The sequence below is a fragment of the Coenobita brevimanus genome, chromosome 108, assembly GCF_032717465.1.
Source record: "Coenobita brevimanus isolate Jiangsu-jjx chromosome 108, ASM3271746v2, whole genome shotgun sequence".
NCBI lineage: Eukaryota > Metazoa > Arthropoda > Malacostraca > Decapoda > Coenobitidae > Coenobita > Coenobita brevimanus.
Window position 1 is genome coordinate 7,604,252 of NC_137061.1, and position 17,828 is coordinate 7,622,079.

The 17,828-nt window shown below is 40.7% G+C and overlaps 2 protein-coding genes across 3 annotated transcripts in view; one reads left to right on the forward strand and one right to left on the reverse strand.

Moving 5' to 3' along the window:
- The window catches only part of ais (DExD-box helicase 52), a 54,758-nt gene extending 52,361 nt beyond the window's left edge, over window positions 1-2,397 (forward strand). Inside the window, exons 12-13 of the mRNA XM_080285799.1 lie at window positions 511-737; window positions 2,229-2,397. Of these exons, the coding sequence (XP_080141925.1) occupies window positions 511-737; window positions 2,229-2,397 (396 nt within the window). The remainder of the gene's footprint in view (window positions 1-510; window positions 738-2,228) is intronic.
- A 6,586-nt stretch (window positions 2,398-8,983) lies between these two features.
- LOC145416896 (uncharacterized) overlaps window positions 8,984-17,828 on the reverse strand; it is a 39,037-nt gene continuing 30,192 nt past the window's right edge. For both annotated transcript variants that reach the window (XM_080285761.1, XM_080285762.1), the window contains exons 2-3: window positions 16,727-16,805; window positions 8,984-13,650 (exon numbers count right to left, since the gene is read on the reverse strand). In XM_080285761.1, the coding sequence (XP_080141887.1) occupies window positions 13,507-13,650; window positions 16,727-16,798 (216 nt within the window). In that variant the 5' untranslated portion in view covers window positions 16,799-16,805 and the 3' untranslated portion in view covers window positions 8,984-13,506. The remainder of the gene's footprint in view (window positions 13,651-16,726; window positions 16,806-17,828) is intronic.

A 17,828-nucleotide genomic window follows, 5' to 3' on the forward strand; every position in this document is an offset into this window, starting at 1 on the left:
GTTTTATCACATCCATGGTAGATTACAAAAATGTTGCCTTTTACAGCTCCATAGGTCCAGTCAGTTGCATGTCCATATACCAGTCTTCCTGACTTGGTCTCAGTCCCAGCCAGGAGTGGACATAGAAATTTTGTAGTAGTATATGTTTTCACATGCAGTGTTGAGGTTACCTCAGTGACATAAAGACTCAGTCACAAACACTTCCACACAAAAGCACAATATCCACTTAAATTTTTCACTTTATGCTCCAAAAGTCTTCCCCACATGAAACATTGGGTGTGGGTGATACCTTTTGACAAAATGAGTTGCCCATCTATGTCAGGTGTGTGCAAGCTTGTCACTACAATAATGGACATTCATACATCAACCCATAAAGCTGCTGTAATTTACCAGTTTACCCATGTTGACAGTATTGGTTGTTTGGTAAAAGTTATGATAACTGGAGCACATTCCTTATTTACTAAGACAACTGCCTGTACTTTTTCACCAATCCAGCTTTTCTTCCTGCAGCGTGACAAGGTGGTTAAGGCATTTCGGGAGCGTAAAATCTGGGTGTTGGTGTGCACTGAGTTGATGGGCCGAGGGATTGACTTCAAGGGGGTCAACCTGATCATCAACTATGACTTTCCACCCTCTGTGGTGAGCTACATCCATCGTGTGGGTAGAACAGGACGAGCAGGAAGACAGGGAAGAGCGATAACATTTTGGACCATGCAGGATCATCCATATTTAAGAAGGTGGGTGTTGTTAACCCTTGCCAGATTGCAGAACTCACATGACGCACATTGGAGGTCTGCATGGGCCACACCGCAAGCCTTGTGTGAGGTACAATTGACGTAGATCATAAAATAATGACTGGGATGGGGGTAAACTACCTTATGAAGAATCAGTCCAGCAGGGATTAATCTTTGATACCATACTAAGTGGTACTGTACAAAGTGGGGGGAGGGAGAAGAAGCGCCAGGCTGCAACATTCTGCTATGCAAGATCTTTCATATCTGAGAAGATAGATCTTGGGGCAACAGTCTAGTGACATAGGAGGCTTTTTAACACCACTTCCATAGCAGATATGCATGTTTATACATTTACTTTCTCTTTTGCTATTTATACATTTTTATTACCGATTTAGCCTGCCTCAGTAGCATACAAGAGGCTAAAAAGGAAGAGATGCTACAGTCTCCTGTGCCTCCTAGGACACTGCCATATTTGACTGCCTGTATTCACAGTTTTTAAATATTTATTTTGTATGGCAATTAACAGTGATAATGGGTGTCATGTAGCTCCAACACTACCACTGTGCCACCAGGTAGCTTGGAGCAGGTGTTTATAATGCCTGTAGGCCCATTACCAGGACTTTAGGTGCGAATTATGAGTTTCCCTCTCCCAGTTTGGCTACCCTCCAGTACTTTGCAAGTTCAGCGTACCCGGAGAACAAATTATAGTTGTAAGATGTGTGTCCTAGTTTCAGCCCCAAGTTTTACTGTGTAAATGTTCCATGGTTTATATAATGAAAACACTGAGTAAGCTGAGGAAGTTTGAAACCTGAAGTTATTTTTGTTACCTAAACCCAGTCAGCCTGGCCAAGCAGACCCACTGACCACAGGTAGATAACTGCTTCTGTGGGGCTGACCTTCAGGTAGTGCAGTACATATACTGTGTAGGGATCTGGCATCCCCTTGTGGTAGGCAGCATCACACCGTGGTTGAACTAGTTACCATCTCCATTGCATGGTGCAGGGAAATATGAGGGGGTTGGCTCCTGGGTGCTGCAGCTGCTTTTGCTCCACCCAGGTTGTCCAGCACCACAAATATATAGGCTCCTTGTCAGTGCCTGAGGAGTTTGCTAAGAGTGTAAAAAAATGGGAGAAATGGAGTTCCCCCGAGCTAAGCCCTGTATTGGACTATATAGCCCCGCTAGGGTTACAGGAGCGAGCTACCACTCCCAGCACGGCAGCCCGGGCGAGGCTCGAACTCGCAATCCCCCGATTACGAGTCCAGCGCGCTACCACTGTACTACCGCGCCCCCCTTGCTAAGATTGTAGGCTTCAGATCTCTTCATTTTTCTGGAATAGTTTGGTATGGAATTGTCATTTTGAGAATACACAGGGTAAGCTTGCACGTGTCTGAAGGTTTTAATGTTCAGCAAGAATTATGTACCAGTGTAGTATCCATCCATCCATCCATCATCCAATCCTACATTGCCATATATTATTTCCTTTTTACCAACAGCATAGCACAGGTGATACAAGATTCCGGACAAGAGGTACCTCAGTGGATCCTTGAGCTTAAGAAACCCAGCCGCAAGAAGAAGAAAGAGCTGGCCAAGAAGCAGCCTACTCGAGGTCATGTCACACTGGCTGCAAAACAGGAGCAGCTGTCCAAGAGGAAGAAAAAGTGAGTTGGTTTAATGTACCCTTTGATGAAAACAGTATCACACCAGGAGGATACAGTGAAACTCTAAATGATCAGAACAGCTCATGATGTCCCAAGAATGTTACTCTTTTTTCATCTGATTGTGCTTAGAATAATATTACTTCCTTTTGGATTAAACAGAAAATATTAGTAGGAAATGATGTATGAATCAGAGCATCTGTTGTTGGATCGAACCATCAGTTATCCATCGTTTGTGGTGTCGGGTTGTTTCATGACAAATGTGCAACAATACTTTTCTTTGATCAACTGTACAATTGGTACTACTTTTAATGCACATCCAAGATTTTGTGTGTGTGTGTGCGTGTGCATGCATGAGTGTGTGTGTGTGTGTGTGTGTGTGTGTGTGTGTGTGTGTGTGTGCAGGTGAGTGTGTGCATGTGTGCGTGTGTGTCCAGCTGGTTTTGGCACTTGGTTAACATCCTGTCCTTAGAAAACACAAGCTGTACCATGGCCAACCTCAAAATGGACAAGCTTTGAGAGGGAGCATAGCAGCCTTTTTGTTTTACAGGACCTTTTTTATCACCATTGCCATTTAATATATATTTGTGACTGTTTGAATCATTGTAATCATAACTGAGTACTCTGATGACTGAATATTTGAATGATGGTTGTGTGATGTCCCCATCGTTGTTTCAATATACAGTATTGCTATATGGATGGGATGATGAGAGAAGTAAAAACACGAGTAATGGAGAAGGGGATGGCATTGGTAATGAATGGTGATGGATGGAATATCTCAAATTTGTTGTTTGCTAATGATGCAGTGCTACTTGCAAATACCGGACAAGAGCTCGGTAGACAAGTGCAGAGTTTTGTAGATGTCTGTGAGCATCGTGCCTTGAGAGTAAATGTAGAAAAGAGTAAAGTTATGGTTATTGAGAGAGAAGGTGACTCCCAGTGTGATGTTACCGTGAGTGGAGAGAGACTGGAATTGGTGAGAGGGTTCAGATACTTGAGTACAGTAATAGAAAAGAGAGCAAGTGTGCAAAAGTAAAAAGTAGAGTGACACAAGGAAGGAAAGTAGCTAGTGCTATGAAGGCCTTGATAAGAAACAGAGGCTTGAGTGTTGCAGCTGCACGAGGCTTACATGAAGGAGTGTTAGTGCCAGCTTTAACATATGGATGTGAGACTATGGTGTGGGATGAAGTGAAAAGTCAGGAGTAAAAGCAGTGGAGATGGGACTGCTGAGGAACATGTGTGGAGTACAGAGAGTGGACAGGATATGGAGTAATGTGATTTGTGAAAGATGTGGAGTGAGGAAGTCTATGAACACCAGAATCTGAGAGAATGTACTGAGATGGCTTGGTCATGTGGAGAGAATGGATGACAATGGAGTGGTGAACTGAGCTAATTTGAAGAAGGGAGGAGGTGAGGTAGGCCAAGAAGGTGGAGAGATATGGTGGATAAATGTGTAAGGAAGAGAGGTATGGAAGTTGATGAGGTGAAGGAACTGACAAGAGATCAAGTTAGCTGGATGAATCTATTGCAGAGAAGTGCATAACCAAGGATTTGGCACCCCATTTTAACAAGACAGCATTCGGATTGGTTCTGTCAGGTAGGTATAGTACAGTATAATGTGAAGCTGCAGAATGTGGTGAAATTTTTTTTTGTCTATCTGATGGAGCCAGGATTTCAAGGGCTTGAATGATGAGTGAATGGAAGCGTGGCCCATTGAATTGGGCAGACTTAGGCTGTCTGGATGTTGCTACTCCTCACCCAATCATTGGGTGGGAAAGGAGGTCTGGATGACGATGATGGTGGTGGTGATGATTATTTTGTTGATGTTTTTTTGCATCAGATATTCCAGTAATCAGACTAATCCCCTGCCACACCTTTTTTTCAGGCTAATGAAGAAAAAGAGAATGGACAAGCAGACAAAGAAGGTAGAAGCTGAAAATAATAATAACGTGGAAGAGAAGCAGACAAAAGAAAACAGCGAAGTGGGAGATGAAGTAACAGAATCCCTTCAACCACCTAAGAAGAAGAGGAAAAAGAGTAAGAAATCAATGCAAGAGTAGTGGAAGGCCTTGTTTGTAAGTATTTATCAGTATTTCAGTAATAAAAAAAAAGTTACAGTAACAGCTGTAGTCCCATATTACCCTTTGTAAGATTAACACCTTCAGTTCTCTCACTTGTTCGTTTTTTTAGTTAGTTGTTTTCCGGGGAGGGGCACTAACCCTCCGCCAACCCACTTATTGCCACATAGGAAACGTGTTGATTGGTTATAAGGTTATCACCCAGCATTGCAAATGCTTTCCTGGTTTACAGGATATCATTTAGCTTGCCACACAGTGTAGAGCTACCCTAAAGACAGAGTACAGTACCACTTCACAAAGTGGGTGGATGATGAGTGCCCACACCCACCACAAAAGAACAGGGAGGCTTTAGGAAGGGAAGAGGTTGTGTAGATCAAATATTCATTCTTAGATCTTTAATGGAAAAAGTTTCTTAACCCCTTAACCGCGGGGCGTCACTTTCGTGATGCTTGGGAGCAAGGGATCATACCGCGGGGCGTCGCTTTTGTGATTCTGTGTTATTTTGAATTCACCCGGGCTTTCAAGTGGGGGCTTGTATCATCTATCAGTACTGACAATGTCCAACACTAGTCAGCACTCCTAATCTCATCTGTACTCCCATCCATTGTTGACAATTTAGCCATTTCTCCCCGTTCTTGACTCCCCTCCCTACCCCCCCTCCATTACCCTATCCTCTCGCCTGCCCGGCCATGCTACGCTAAGTAAATCTTCCCTGGAATTTTTCACTGATTTCATCCATTGAAATAAGCCCTACATCGTATTCTTATACCAAATAATATATACAAGAAAGAAATCAGGTAAGTGAGAGTGCCATACACCTGGAATTGGCTAATTATCACCTGACAACACCTCACGTGCACTCGTTCGCTAATTTTCGCTGTTTTTTTCCCCTTGAAATATGCCGTATAATCTATTTTCGTAATAAATATACATGTAAGGAGAGAAGGGAGAAGCCTAAGTGATATTTACATTCACCTGGAACTACCTAATTTATAATGTATTGTCTAGATTTCCTGCCAATCATATCAGTGCTACACAAAGCTGTTTCAAGATTTAACATTGGTAGCTCTGATTATATATCTCCTAAGTAGGCCTCTAATCTATTTTCGTAATAAATATACATGTAAGGAGGGAAGGGAGAAGCCTAAATGATATTTACATTCACCTGGAACTACCAAATTTATAATGTATTGTCTAGATTTCCTGCCAATCATATCAGTGCTAGACTTAGCTGTTTCAAGAAGTAATATTGGTAACTCTGAATAACCCCTAAAGCAGGCCTCTAGGCTAGCTGGCCTGGCCCCTGCATTATCAGTGTACTCTCATCTTCCGAAGTGAGAGGACGTATGTTTCATCTTGCTGACATCAAGGCCTTTTTTCACCCCCATGCAAATGGCTCTGTGACCTTTACCCCCTACTAAACCTCGTGTGGAAAGAGGTAAAGGGCTGACAATTGATAAAAGAGTGACTACGATCTTTCTATTGAGTAAAACAGTGCAAGTGGAATTGTAAATAATGTGTAAACAGCAAGTGAAAGTAATGAATGTAAATATACGTGAACAATGGAAAATAGTTTTATAAGTTATTTCAAGTGACAGTGCATAACACTGTAAATAAAATAGAAATGTAAATAACGTAAATAAAATAGAGAACGTAAATAGAAATGTAAATGAGTAGTATTATAAGAATACGAGTATATACCCTAGGAGTAATGAAAGTGAAAGTTTCACTCTAGCATGTCTGAATGCTATGAGTTATGAGAGTGAAGATGAAAGTGACATTCACTCTCAATGCCAGTATACAGGACGAGAAAGTGAATGCTACGTATTTTACTGAAAGAAATTGAATCCCTACAGTGATAATAAACTAATACTACTGAAGGAAACTTATGGATAAAGACTGTAGATATATATAAGTGTTATATAGTAATAGAAATATAAAGTGTGAGGGGGTTTTATAAATAATAAATGACAGACTACCATGAGCGAACTAGTGCCAGTGCGACGATCAGACGCGCTCGTAATTTCCATTGCTTTCACAGTGTTTTTTTTTTTTAGTATGGATCCCAAACTACTTGAAAATTGTAGAATAGTGTTTATAGTGTTTGTATCTGGCTGTGGTAATCATATTACGGGTTGTCGGGAAGTGTAAAGTGGAGACTTCGTTACCCTACTTCAGAGGTCTCCACAAGTCCTACGGTAACCGACGAAGGCTCAACAATCATTCCAGGAGAAAGCTGAAGGTATGTGCCATAAGCATATGTAATTTTATTATTCTAGGACTAATAACTGATTTTTGGCAAATATTTTTTTGAGAGTCTGTCGGAGCCCAAATAACCCCGCGGCACACGCAAGTCATTGGTAAACAAGCCCGCGGTGTAGGGGTTAAGGAAAAGAAGTTGTATGCAGCCTTCATGGATTTGGAGATTGCATATGACAGGGTGGATAGACAACGATTGTGGAAAGTATTAAGAATATATGGAGTAGATGGGAAGTTGTTGAATGCCACGAAGAGTATGTATGAGGGTGCTAAGGCTGCAGTGCATGTGGATAGTGAACTGAGTGAATTCTTCTACTTGAAGGTTGGATTGAAACAGGGATGTGTCATGTCTCCATGGTTGTTCAGTCTGTATATGGATGGGGTTATAAAAGAGATACAAGGTAGGGCAGTGGATGTTGGAGCAGCCCTAGAGAGAGAGGGCAATGTTTGGAAACTCCCTGTACTGTTGTTTGCAGATGATACTGTGTTGTTAAGTGAAGACAAAGGGGAGCTGCAAGGCTTGGTGGGTAAGTTTGGGAGAGTGTGTAAGAAATGGAATCTAAAGGTGAATGTAGGGAAGGGTAGTTATGGTCTTCGAGAGAAGTGAAGTCAGTGAATGTACAGTGAGACTGGATGAGGAGGAAATGGAAAATGTGAGTGCATTTAGGTACTTGGGTAGTGTGATGAGTAAGGATGGAAGTTTAGAGGGTGAAGTGCATGAAAGGGTACAACAAAGAAGAAACGTTTCTGGTTCCTTGAAAGCAGTGATAAGAAACAGAGAAGTTAGCATGGAAACGAAAAAGTTACTACATGACAGTATTGCGATACCAACTCTAACGTATGGAAGTGAAGCTTGGACATTGTTGGAGGGACAAAAGTCAAGAGTGAGAGCAGTGGAAATGAGTTATTTGAGAGGAGCATGTGGAGTCACGTGGAGAGACAGACTGACAAATGAGGAAGTGAAGGAGTGTTGTGGTGTGGATGTGGATATGATAGAAAATGGGAGAAACCCACTGAGGTGGTTTGGCCATGTGGAGAGGATGGAGAATGAGAGACTGATGAGGAAAGTGTATGTGAGTGAAGTGGAGGGGGGGGGAGGGGGGGGGGAGGCCAAGGATGAGCTGGAGGGATGGAGTGGAGAGGTATATGAGAGAGGGGTGTGTGAGTTGGGAGCAGGACAGTGTAATGGCATTGGACATGGAGACAATTTGTTTGTGGCCACCCCGTACTGGATTAAGGCTTCTGGCAATAGATAGATAGACAGTTCTTTCACCTTAACTTGGCCCAGATCTTCATCCCATTGCAGTTTATTATACATAGCTCAGTGGCAGATTAGGACAATACTACAGCTCTGCAACCCTTCCATAGGAGTTCATTCACAAGCATTGTGTTCTGTGGCAAGTCAACATCCAAGGTGGAGAGATGGCAGAGTTAGGCCATATTGAAGAGGGGGGAGTCTAGTAATGGTAACAGCTAGCCAGGTATAATCCTGTGCAAGATGCAGAGGCTCAAGACTAGGCTGCTGTGGTCTGAAGCAGGCTTAGATTTATGCCTGTTTACTATAGAAGGGACATGAAAGTATACAATTCTGCCAGATCTCAGTGTTTCTGCAGAGAATACTGCTGGATCATAATTAAAAGTGTAAATGGCAGGCCTACATCCCACACAGCATTAGAAAAGGCACTGGACACCTCTAGGGGACTCACCTGCACATAGCCCATGACTGATGTCTCGGAATGAATAGACTGTTGTGGATCTGCTTGGAGTGCCTTAACCCACCAGGCATCCATTTGCTGGTTATATAGTACCACCTTCCACAGTAAACAATTTTCTGAGTTACAAGAATTCATTTGGCTTGTCCCTCACTGTGGATTTCCCCAACAGGCAGCACTACATCAAATAAGTGTATAGTGAGCATCCCCACATACATTCATTATAGTACAAATTTGCTGCAAAGACTATAGAAAGGCATGGAAATTTCCTTTATGTGTTTATTGTAGATGTGTTTCCTCTAAGTAGTTAAGCAGAATAGTTTGGTACAAAATTAAAATCACAGTGATGTGAAATTGTAAATGCATATCCTTACAGACACTAAACACTCACTCACAGTCACAACCCTTCAGTCAGCTCAAAGCTACAGTTTTTGCTTTTAGTACAAATAATTGTATTATAACCCCTTGCAGTAATACTTTTTTTTTATTCTTTAGTATTTTCAAGCAGCTTTATTTAGCTAAAAGACTTTTGAAACTTGAAGGGTTATTTTTTTTTTTTTTTTTTTTTTTTTTTTTTTTTTAACATTCAGAGTGAAATCAACCTAAACTGAGTAAATTTGTCTGGAGTGGAAGGGAAGAAAAAAAATGAGAGTTTAATCAGCTTGGGACAGACATTTCTGACTGGAGGAATTAAATACAGTATAGCCTTATGAAACTTTTTCCCTGCTAGAGGGGATTCCACAGGTCAGTAATCGTAATCTGTTAACAAGACTGTAGTGAAAAGGACGTCATCCAGATTCAAGGCGTTGACTACTTAAATCCAGTATTTTATTTCTGCTTCTTCCCTCCACATGTTTTTATTCAGCTTAGGAAAGACTTTTAGTGGCAGAAGGTTAATGATGGAAATATTAAATCCCGCCTGTTAAGTCTGTGCCCAGCTGAATAAAAGCCACAGAGCAGCAAGAATAAAATATCATTGCAGTGAAGGGGTCAAAATACAACTATATGTACTGCATATCAAAAAGTTGGATAATTAAACATCCCTGCAAAGCTCACACCGATCAAAACTTCTTGCATAAAAAAATGTAGGGATGTCCTTCAGTCTGAGCAGCTACCGTTTACAGTTCAAGAGCATTGTGGTAAACAGGACTATAATTCCCACACCTGAACTACAGTTAAGGTTAGTAATTCCCTTCTGTCCTCAAAATTATCAGAACTCACAGGGCCATGTTTTAGGTGGCATAGGAGGGTTTGCGACACCTTTCCTTAGTGACTTTGTATATTACACCATAACATTCTCGTGTGTGCTACTACGCTGCTTTAATATCAGCATAGTTTGCATCAGTACCATGCAATATTGAACTGTAACACAATAAATCACTAAGAAAGATCAAATACAAAGCAATACCGAGCTGCAACACAATACATCGCTAAGATGTTACAAAACCTCCAAAGCCATTGATGTCCCTTAGCTAATTCATTGCCATTATCCTTATTTTATTTTCCACAAGTTACTAATACAATTCTATGAAGTATAACCACCACAAAGAGCACAAATGTATATATAAAAAATTGTGCTCAGTGAAATGGTGTGCGCCGACTTATTACTACTAAACAGCTGGCACAGAACAAAGTGGAGTGCTATCAAGTGAACCTGTCTAACCCATGCTATATAAAAAAGACATTAAAAAATATATATATAAGTACTGATGGGGAAAAAAAAAATCAAGCTGGTTCAAAGTTCCCCTTAGTCTGAAGCCAAATATATGCAAATGAGTGCCCAAGGAATTACTGACCACAACTACAGCTTGGTGTGCTCAGTAATAAGAAGGACGGTTGGCAGTTGTACAACCTCATGATTCAATGACTGAGCAAAAAAGACACTAGTGAACACAACCGCCGGTATAAATTCGCTCCCATACTTACCAACTTAACTGGTTCCAAGAGTTGGTTCCCAAGCTGAAATTAATTACAACCAAAGGCCAAATATTTTACTTACAAACCGAACTGGTTCAGTGAGTTGCTGTAATTCACAACTCAAAAAATTCATACTTCAAAATTCACTACCACCCTGAGGCCAAAGATTTCAGTTATGAACATAACTGATTTTGAAAGTTGGTTTATTACTTAAAGTTCACTAATACCTCCGGCCAAGCACGACACTGTTGTGCTTTAAGTTTCTAAGGTGGTAATGTATATCAAGAAAGAACTACCAGTAAGTACTGTGACCTAAGTTAAAACACTTTTTGTGACTGTACCTGTATACATTATTTTGTTGGTCAATTAAAAATACCAATAATGCTAGAGAAGTTCACATCCAAAACTGTCACTCAAGTTGGTAAGCAGGGATGCGACTGTACTGTTATGAGGTTATGGTATGCCAGTTTACATTTTCATTGGATTAAATTTCTGGTTTGCAAAAGATTGACTCTGATGTATCTAGGCTAACTATTGACAAAACCGTACAAAAATACTTGTATCACCCAGATATGATACAGTGCCAATAAAAAGTACATTAGCTATGTTATATGACAGATCATTAATATGTAAATTCTACCTTTATTTGCTTCACTATCATTACAACCCTACATTATAAGGCAAGTAAATAAAAGTTATATCCTGTATAAATGTTTACAAAAACGGGAGAAATGCATAGCAATCTACTTCATTCCTTTTAACTCCTTCACTCCAGTGACATATTTTCTTATTCCATATTTGCTATCTTGAAATTATTTTATTCACATTGGGATACACGTTTTGAACTGGAGAGATTAGATACGCCCCCTTCAGTACTTGGGGTTCCTCCAAATGAAAAAGTGTGTGAAGGCGGCACGAGTACAGTTAAAAATATGTCTTCCTACTGAGGGGGTGAAGTCCTTAAACTGAATGATTAAAAAAATAATAATAAAAAATCTGATACTTTTTGGCATTTACACTATCACAAGCATTTCATCCACACTGCTTTGTTTCTCTGGAAGGGTGGTGGTTTCTGAAGGGTTCATGTCTGGTAGTGGTTCATGTAAGATGCTGTTTGGCTCAAGGTTATGAATGGCTGTGTTTATGTGTTGGTGTAGTGTTGGGTGGAGGAGGGGGGAGGTTGTCATGGCACTGTGTGTAGTGTTGGAGACAGTACTAACAAAATCTAGTGTATACAGGCACATGCAAGATTACATTCCTTCTGCTTGTAACTAATGAGTGTTTTGTGTAACCCTTTCATTCTGGTGACATTCTTTATTCTTCCTCCTCCCCGACGATCTTATTCAGTTTACAAAATACCTCTCCAGAGCTAAATAACTCTGTCTAATAGTAGCAAAATTAAGACAAAATAGGTCACCATACAGAGTGGATAATGTACTGAAACTAAGTATATTGTAAGAGTAAACTGCATATCTAATTCTCTCTTAATTACTGATATTAGCTAAGAAAACTCAGATGGATAAAGTAAGTTTTATCTTCATACAACTTACACGAGACACACTTCCTGCTTATAGAAAATGGTACCGGTAATTCAGCACCATAACTGTGTATGAATACCTTGCGAACTCAATTAACAGTACAAAAATAATGCATACACATCATGTTTATGCTACCTTTCTACTTCCGCCACATTCGTACATTTAAGCAGCTGTGCTAAAAATCAAACCCTTCAACCTGATAGCATAGATTGTATTTTATTCTTGCTATATTTATCATAGTTTTATTCAGCTCAAGAGGGGCTTGTTAAACTTTGCAAGCCTGCTATATCCTTCACTGACTCGTTCACTAAAAGGTACCTCTCCTCAGCTGAATAAAATTGTTAAATGATCAAGAATACAAAATAAGATACTTTGTCAGGCTAAAGGGGTTAAGAAACAATATTCAAATTAAAACTGTTCTGGGTTCCCTGGCCTGAATATATATATCAAAAACTGCTCCAGGGAACCAAGAGTAAAGCATGAATAGTTAAGCCATTTAGGGTACAAGTAGTAAAGTAGAAAAAGAAATGTACAGTCATTCCTCACTTAAAAATACTGGACTGTGTGCAGGCAGAGTACTACATGTACTTATTAAATTATACAACTTTGAGACAGACTTTTGGTTCATGACTGAGGGGTTAAAGGCATATTCTAAGTGACAAAGGAGGCTTCACAGGACCTCTTTCTTAGCACTATATTTTGCATGTTACATTTTATCATGCTCTTGTATGTTATTTGGATTGTTTTAATATCAATATAGCTTCCAAAGGGGATACTGGTGTAATGTGCAGATTCTGATGCTATAGAAGAAGCATTACAAAATCCAAAGCCACTTAGGGTATAGCTCTAAAAAGACTATTAGCAAATTTCAACAGATTTCGTATCAGTTTTGTGAAAAAATATAATCCAATTCACCAGGAACCTTCAGTGAAACACCTTTAAATGAGGAGTCCCTGTAAACATGTTATCACCAAGGTGCACACGTTTGCTGGGGACAGACCCAGCACATCAGACTATCAAACTGTGCATATTTGCCATGAGAATCAGGACTGTATTTTAGGTGGCACAGGCAACATCACAGTGCCTCTTCCTTACCAGTTTATATCTGATTAAGGCACAAAATATTCTCTTATGTTACAGTATTTATATCCAACCTGATTGTGGAAGGAAGAGTCCCTGTGACCCAATGAGGGAAAATATGTGGGATTCTATACAGGTCTTTCAGGGACATGGGACCTTACTGGGATGCTGTAGGGCACTGGTACAGCTTGAAGCATTGCCATCTGGCAAACAAAACTGACTAATAAAGGCATGAAACACTGCCTTTTCTAAAAGTATGTGTGACAACCACATAGTTTGTATATAGTAACATAAAAATAATAACAGTCAGGTGTAGGGGTAGACACTAGGCTACTGCGGTCCTGTACATTTAACGGCAGACAGCCAACCTTGAAGGCATGACATGACTGAAAAGCTTCCAGTTGCCTCGTGGAGTATTCTAACCACACAAGAGACTATAACATGCCTTATACAAAATAAACCAGTAAGAAAGAGATGCCATGTGTCCTCATTAAGCCATTACTAAATACGAGCCCCCAAGTAGAGAGGCTTCTTATGGTGTGTAACCGCAGTTGGTGCACTTGGGTTCACGGCAGCAGCAGCAGAACGCAATGATGCCAGGGATAATGCCCAGCGGGAGGAGGAGCAGGCATGTGATCCAGGTGCAGCACGATGCACTGTTCTTCATCTTGCCTTTCTGTGGATGAAATGGAAAGTATTAGCATTCATCATATTTCCTTATCTGGTGATGCCTGGTGGTGTGAGTGGTAGAGCACTCAGGTCAGAGTTTGCTGTTGCTACCAGGGACATGCGTCAGTCGACTACCCTTACAGGAAAAACTGTAGCCTAGCCTCAGGCACCAATGTTTGGAAGTGAGCAAAAAGGGATTTAGCATTTTCCCTAATCTAGTGCCAGAGAGGGATGCCTTCAACATGGTGGAACTGATATAACAATACAGCTCCAGTGAGAGGTTATACAAACATCCCTCAGCTTCCTCCCATCCCTGAAAGGAGGAGGATGGACTGCACGAGAAGGGCAACTTCAGCCTGCAATCCACTGGATTCATGTTTCAGATGAACTTGGACCACAATTACTACTACTTTCTAATACCCACTGAGCCCGGGATCATCTTTCTCATTGTTTTCCAGCCATTGACCCCAGCATGAGCCACTATACTCTTTCAACCTTAACTTTGCCCAGATTTACATCCCTTCCATAGCACTTCTCCATGACTATGGCACCATATTCTAGATTTTCAAGATGGTGAAATAGCAAAGTTAGGTTAAAGACAGCAATTCTTCATCTTGCCTTTCTGTATTCAAGGTCGTAACCCGGTACCAAAACCCCTTAACCGCGGGGTGTCACTTTCGTAACGCTTGGAAGCAAGGGATCATACCGCGGGGTGTCACTTTTGTGATTCTGTGTTATTTTGAATTCGCCCAGGCTTTCAAGTGGTGGCTTGTATCATCTATCAGTACTGCCAATGTCCAACACTAGTCAGCACTCCTAATCTCATCTGTACTATCCATTGTTGACAATTTAGCCATTTCTCCCCGTTCTTGACTCCCCTCCCTACCTCCCCTCCATTACCCTCTCCTCTTGCCAGACCGGCCGTGCTACGATAAGTAAATTTTCCCTGGAATTTTTCACTGATTTCATCCATTGAAATAAGCCCTATGCCCTATTCTTCAATTCTTCATCTTGCCTTTCTGTATTCAAGGTCGTAACCTGGTACCAAAACCCCTTAACCGCGGGGTGTCACTTTCGTAACGCTTGGAAGCAAGGGATCATACCGCGGGGCGTCACTTTTGTGATTCTGTGTTATTTTGAATTCGCCCAGGCTTTCAAGTGGTGGCTTGTATCATCTATCAGTACTGCCAATGTCCAACACTAGTCAGCACTCCTAATCTCATCTGTACTATCCATTGTTGACAATTTAGCCATTTCTCCCCGTTCTTGACTCCCCTCCCTACCTCCCCTCCATTACCCTCTCCTCTTGCCAGCCCGGCCGTGCTACGCTAAGTAAATTTTCCCTGGAATTTTTCACTGATTTCATCCATTGAAATAAGCCCTATGCCCTATTCTTATACCAAATAATATATACAAAAGAGAAATAAGGTAAGTGATAGTGCCATACACTTGGAATTGGCTAATTATCACCTGACAACACCTCACGTGCACTCGTTCGCTAATTTTCGCTATTTATTTCCCCTTGAAATATGCCGTATAATCTATTCTCATAATAAAAATATATACAGTATAAGGAGGGAAGGGAGAAGCCTAAGTGATATTTACATTCACCTGGAACTACCTAATTTATTATGTATTGTCTAGATTTCCTGTCAATCATTTCATAGCGTATATATTAGCAGCTCTCACAAGGCTGACGTTGGCAGCATTGCACTCCCCCTAGGCAGGCCACCAGTATCAATTTACTGTTGTCTTTCAAGGTGAAAGCACATCGGATTCGCGCCTGTCAAATTCCGCAGCTTTTTAGCCCCATGCAAAGGGCCCTGTGACCTCTACCCCCTACTAAACCTCGTGTGGAAAGAGGTAAAGGGCTAAGTGACTGCTGTGGAATGTGAACTGGCTAATTTATCAATGAAAATGATAGAGAGTGACTACAATCTTTCTGGTGAGTAAAACAGTGCAAGTGGAAATGTAAATAATGTGTAAACAGCAAGTGAAAGCAATGAATGTAAATGTAAGTGAACTGTGGAAAATAGTTTTATAAGTTACTGCATGTGACAGTGCCAAACACAGTGCAAATAAAATAGAAATGAAAATAATGTAAATAAAATAGAGAATGTAAATAGAAATGTAAATGAGTAGTAATATAAGAATACAAGTATATATACTAGGAGTAATGAAAGTGAAAGTTTCACTCTAGCATGTATGAATACTATGAGTTATGAAAGTGAAGATGAAAGTGACATTCACTCTCAATGCTAGTATATAGGACGAGAAAGTGAATGCTACGTATTTTACTGACAGAGAAATTGAATGCCTACAGTGACAATAAACTACTATTACTGAAGGAAACTTATGGATAAAGACTGTAGATATATATAAGTGTTATATAGTAATAGAAATATAAAGTGTGAAGGGTTTTATGAATAATGACAGAACACCAGTGGCGAACGATCGCAAGTGGGAAGGTCATACGAGCTCATAATTTTCATTGCTTTCACAGTGTTTTTTTTTTGGAGTATGGATTCCAAACTATTTGAGAATCATAGAATAGAGTTTCTAGTGATAATATCAGGCTGTGGTAATCATATTACGGGTTGTCAGGAAGTGTAAAGTGAAGACTTCGTTACCCAACTTCAGAGGTCTCCACAAGTCCTACGGTACTCGACGAAGGCTCAACAAACATCCCAGGAGAAAGCTGAAGGTATGTGCCATATGCATATGTAATTTTAATATTCTAGGACTAATAACTGATTTTTGGCAAATATTTTTAGAGCCTATCAGAGCGCGAATATGCCCGCGGGACATGCAAGTCAAAGCAAAACAAGCCCGCGGTTTAGGGGTTAATGGATGGACGCACGAATCATATCCACACCTGGGGGTCCCAGGTTCATCTGGACACAAACCCAGTGGATTGCAGACTCATGTTTTACTTCTGCAATCCATCCTTATTTGGGGGGAGTGGGAGGAAGGTGAGGGACATCTATATAACCAGGCAGTGGAGCCACCCTTTTACATTAGTGCCACCTCATGAAGGTGTCCCTCTCCTGCATTACTATTGCTACTGTCACTGGAGTACCTACCCTGCAGACAGTGCAGGTGCCAGGAGGGAGAGTCTCGGTCGTCATGATGACGGTTGCTGGGGTTCCAGACATACAGCGCCTGAAATAAACAGTGTTCAATATGAGACAACAGCTACTGGATGTGACCTGCATTTATCTAGAAAAATAATAAAAACACTAAGTGTTGTACTTCAAGTGAGACAGCAGATTTCAAAGCACTGAATTATTTATTCGGCAAATAACACTTTAACACTGTCTTTCGTCACTCATATTACTTAACAAATAATTTTGTATCAATAGCATGTAGAAGGATACTGAAGTGTAATGTTCAGAAAAAGTGGCTGAGGTTCTGTGAAATCTGTACAGCCACAATATAACTTTTAAGTATGAAAACATGTCTGGGGCACCTACAGTGAAAAATATTTTTAAAATATGTACAGATGGTTAGGTCTAAGATGATGAGCCAGGATTTCAGGATCCTGAATGATTAACTGTGTGAATGGCTATGCCGGTGATGTGAGGCCTATCTACTGGAAGAAAAAAATAAAGTGAAATGCTGCCATGCTTCCACTGAAAGAATCCCTATACTATATTGAGGTTGGCCATGGTACAATTGATGTTTTGTATGGACTGAAAGTTCAACTTAGTTAAACCAGCTAATAACTGGCCAACAGTTACTAGAAGCTGTTGGGAGGAGAGAAATGTGTATCTTGTAAGACTGTAACAATGCATCTCAACCTGGACTTAACAGTATTCACTTGTGACTGAGTTAACAGTATTCACATGTGAGTGAGTTTCCTGCTTAAGAGTGGTTAAGTAAAGCAATAAAGAAAAATAACAGCAAATACAAGCAGCTGAAGACACCTGTGAGGTACAGCCAGGATTCCAAAGGCTTGAATAGTGTGTGTGAAGGAATGTGTGGGCCCTTTCACTAAGCATGCTGATGACAGTTCTCATAATTTCTTCCTTGCTCTTTCCTTGTTTTTTGGACTCTACCTCATCCTAGCCTGGGATAAAAGTGAGTTTTCCTGCTCCCTTACAAGTTAAGTTTTAATCCTTTCCACCTAGTAATAATTGCTGAAGCCTCAGGTTCACCTCAAATGCAAACCCAGTGAACTGCAGG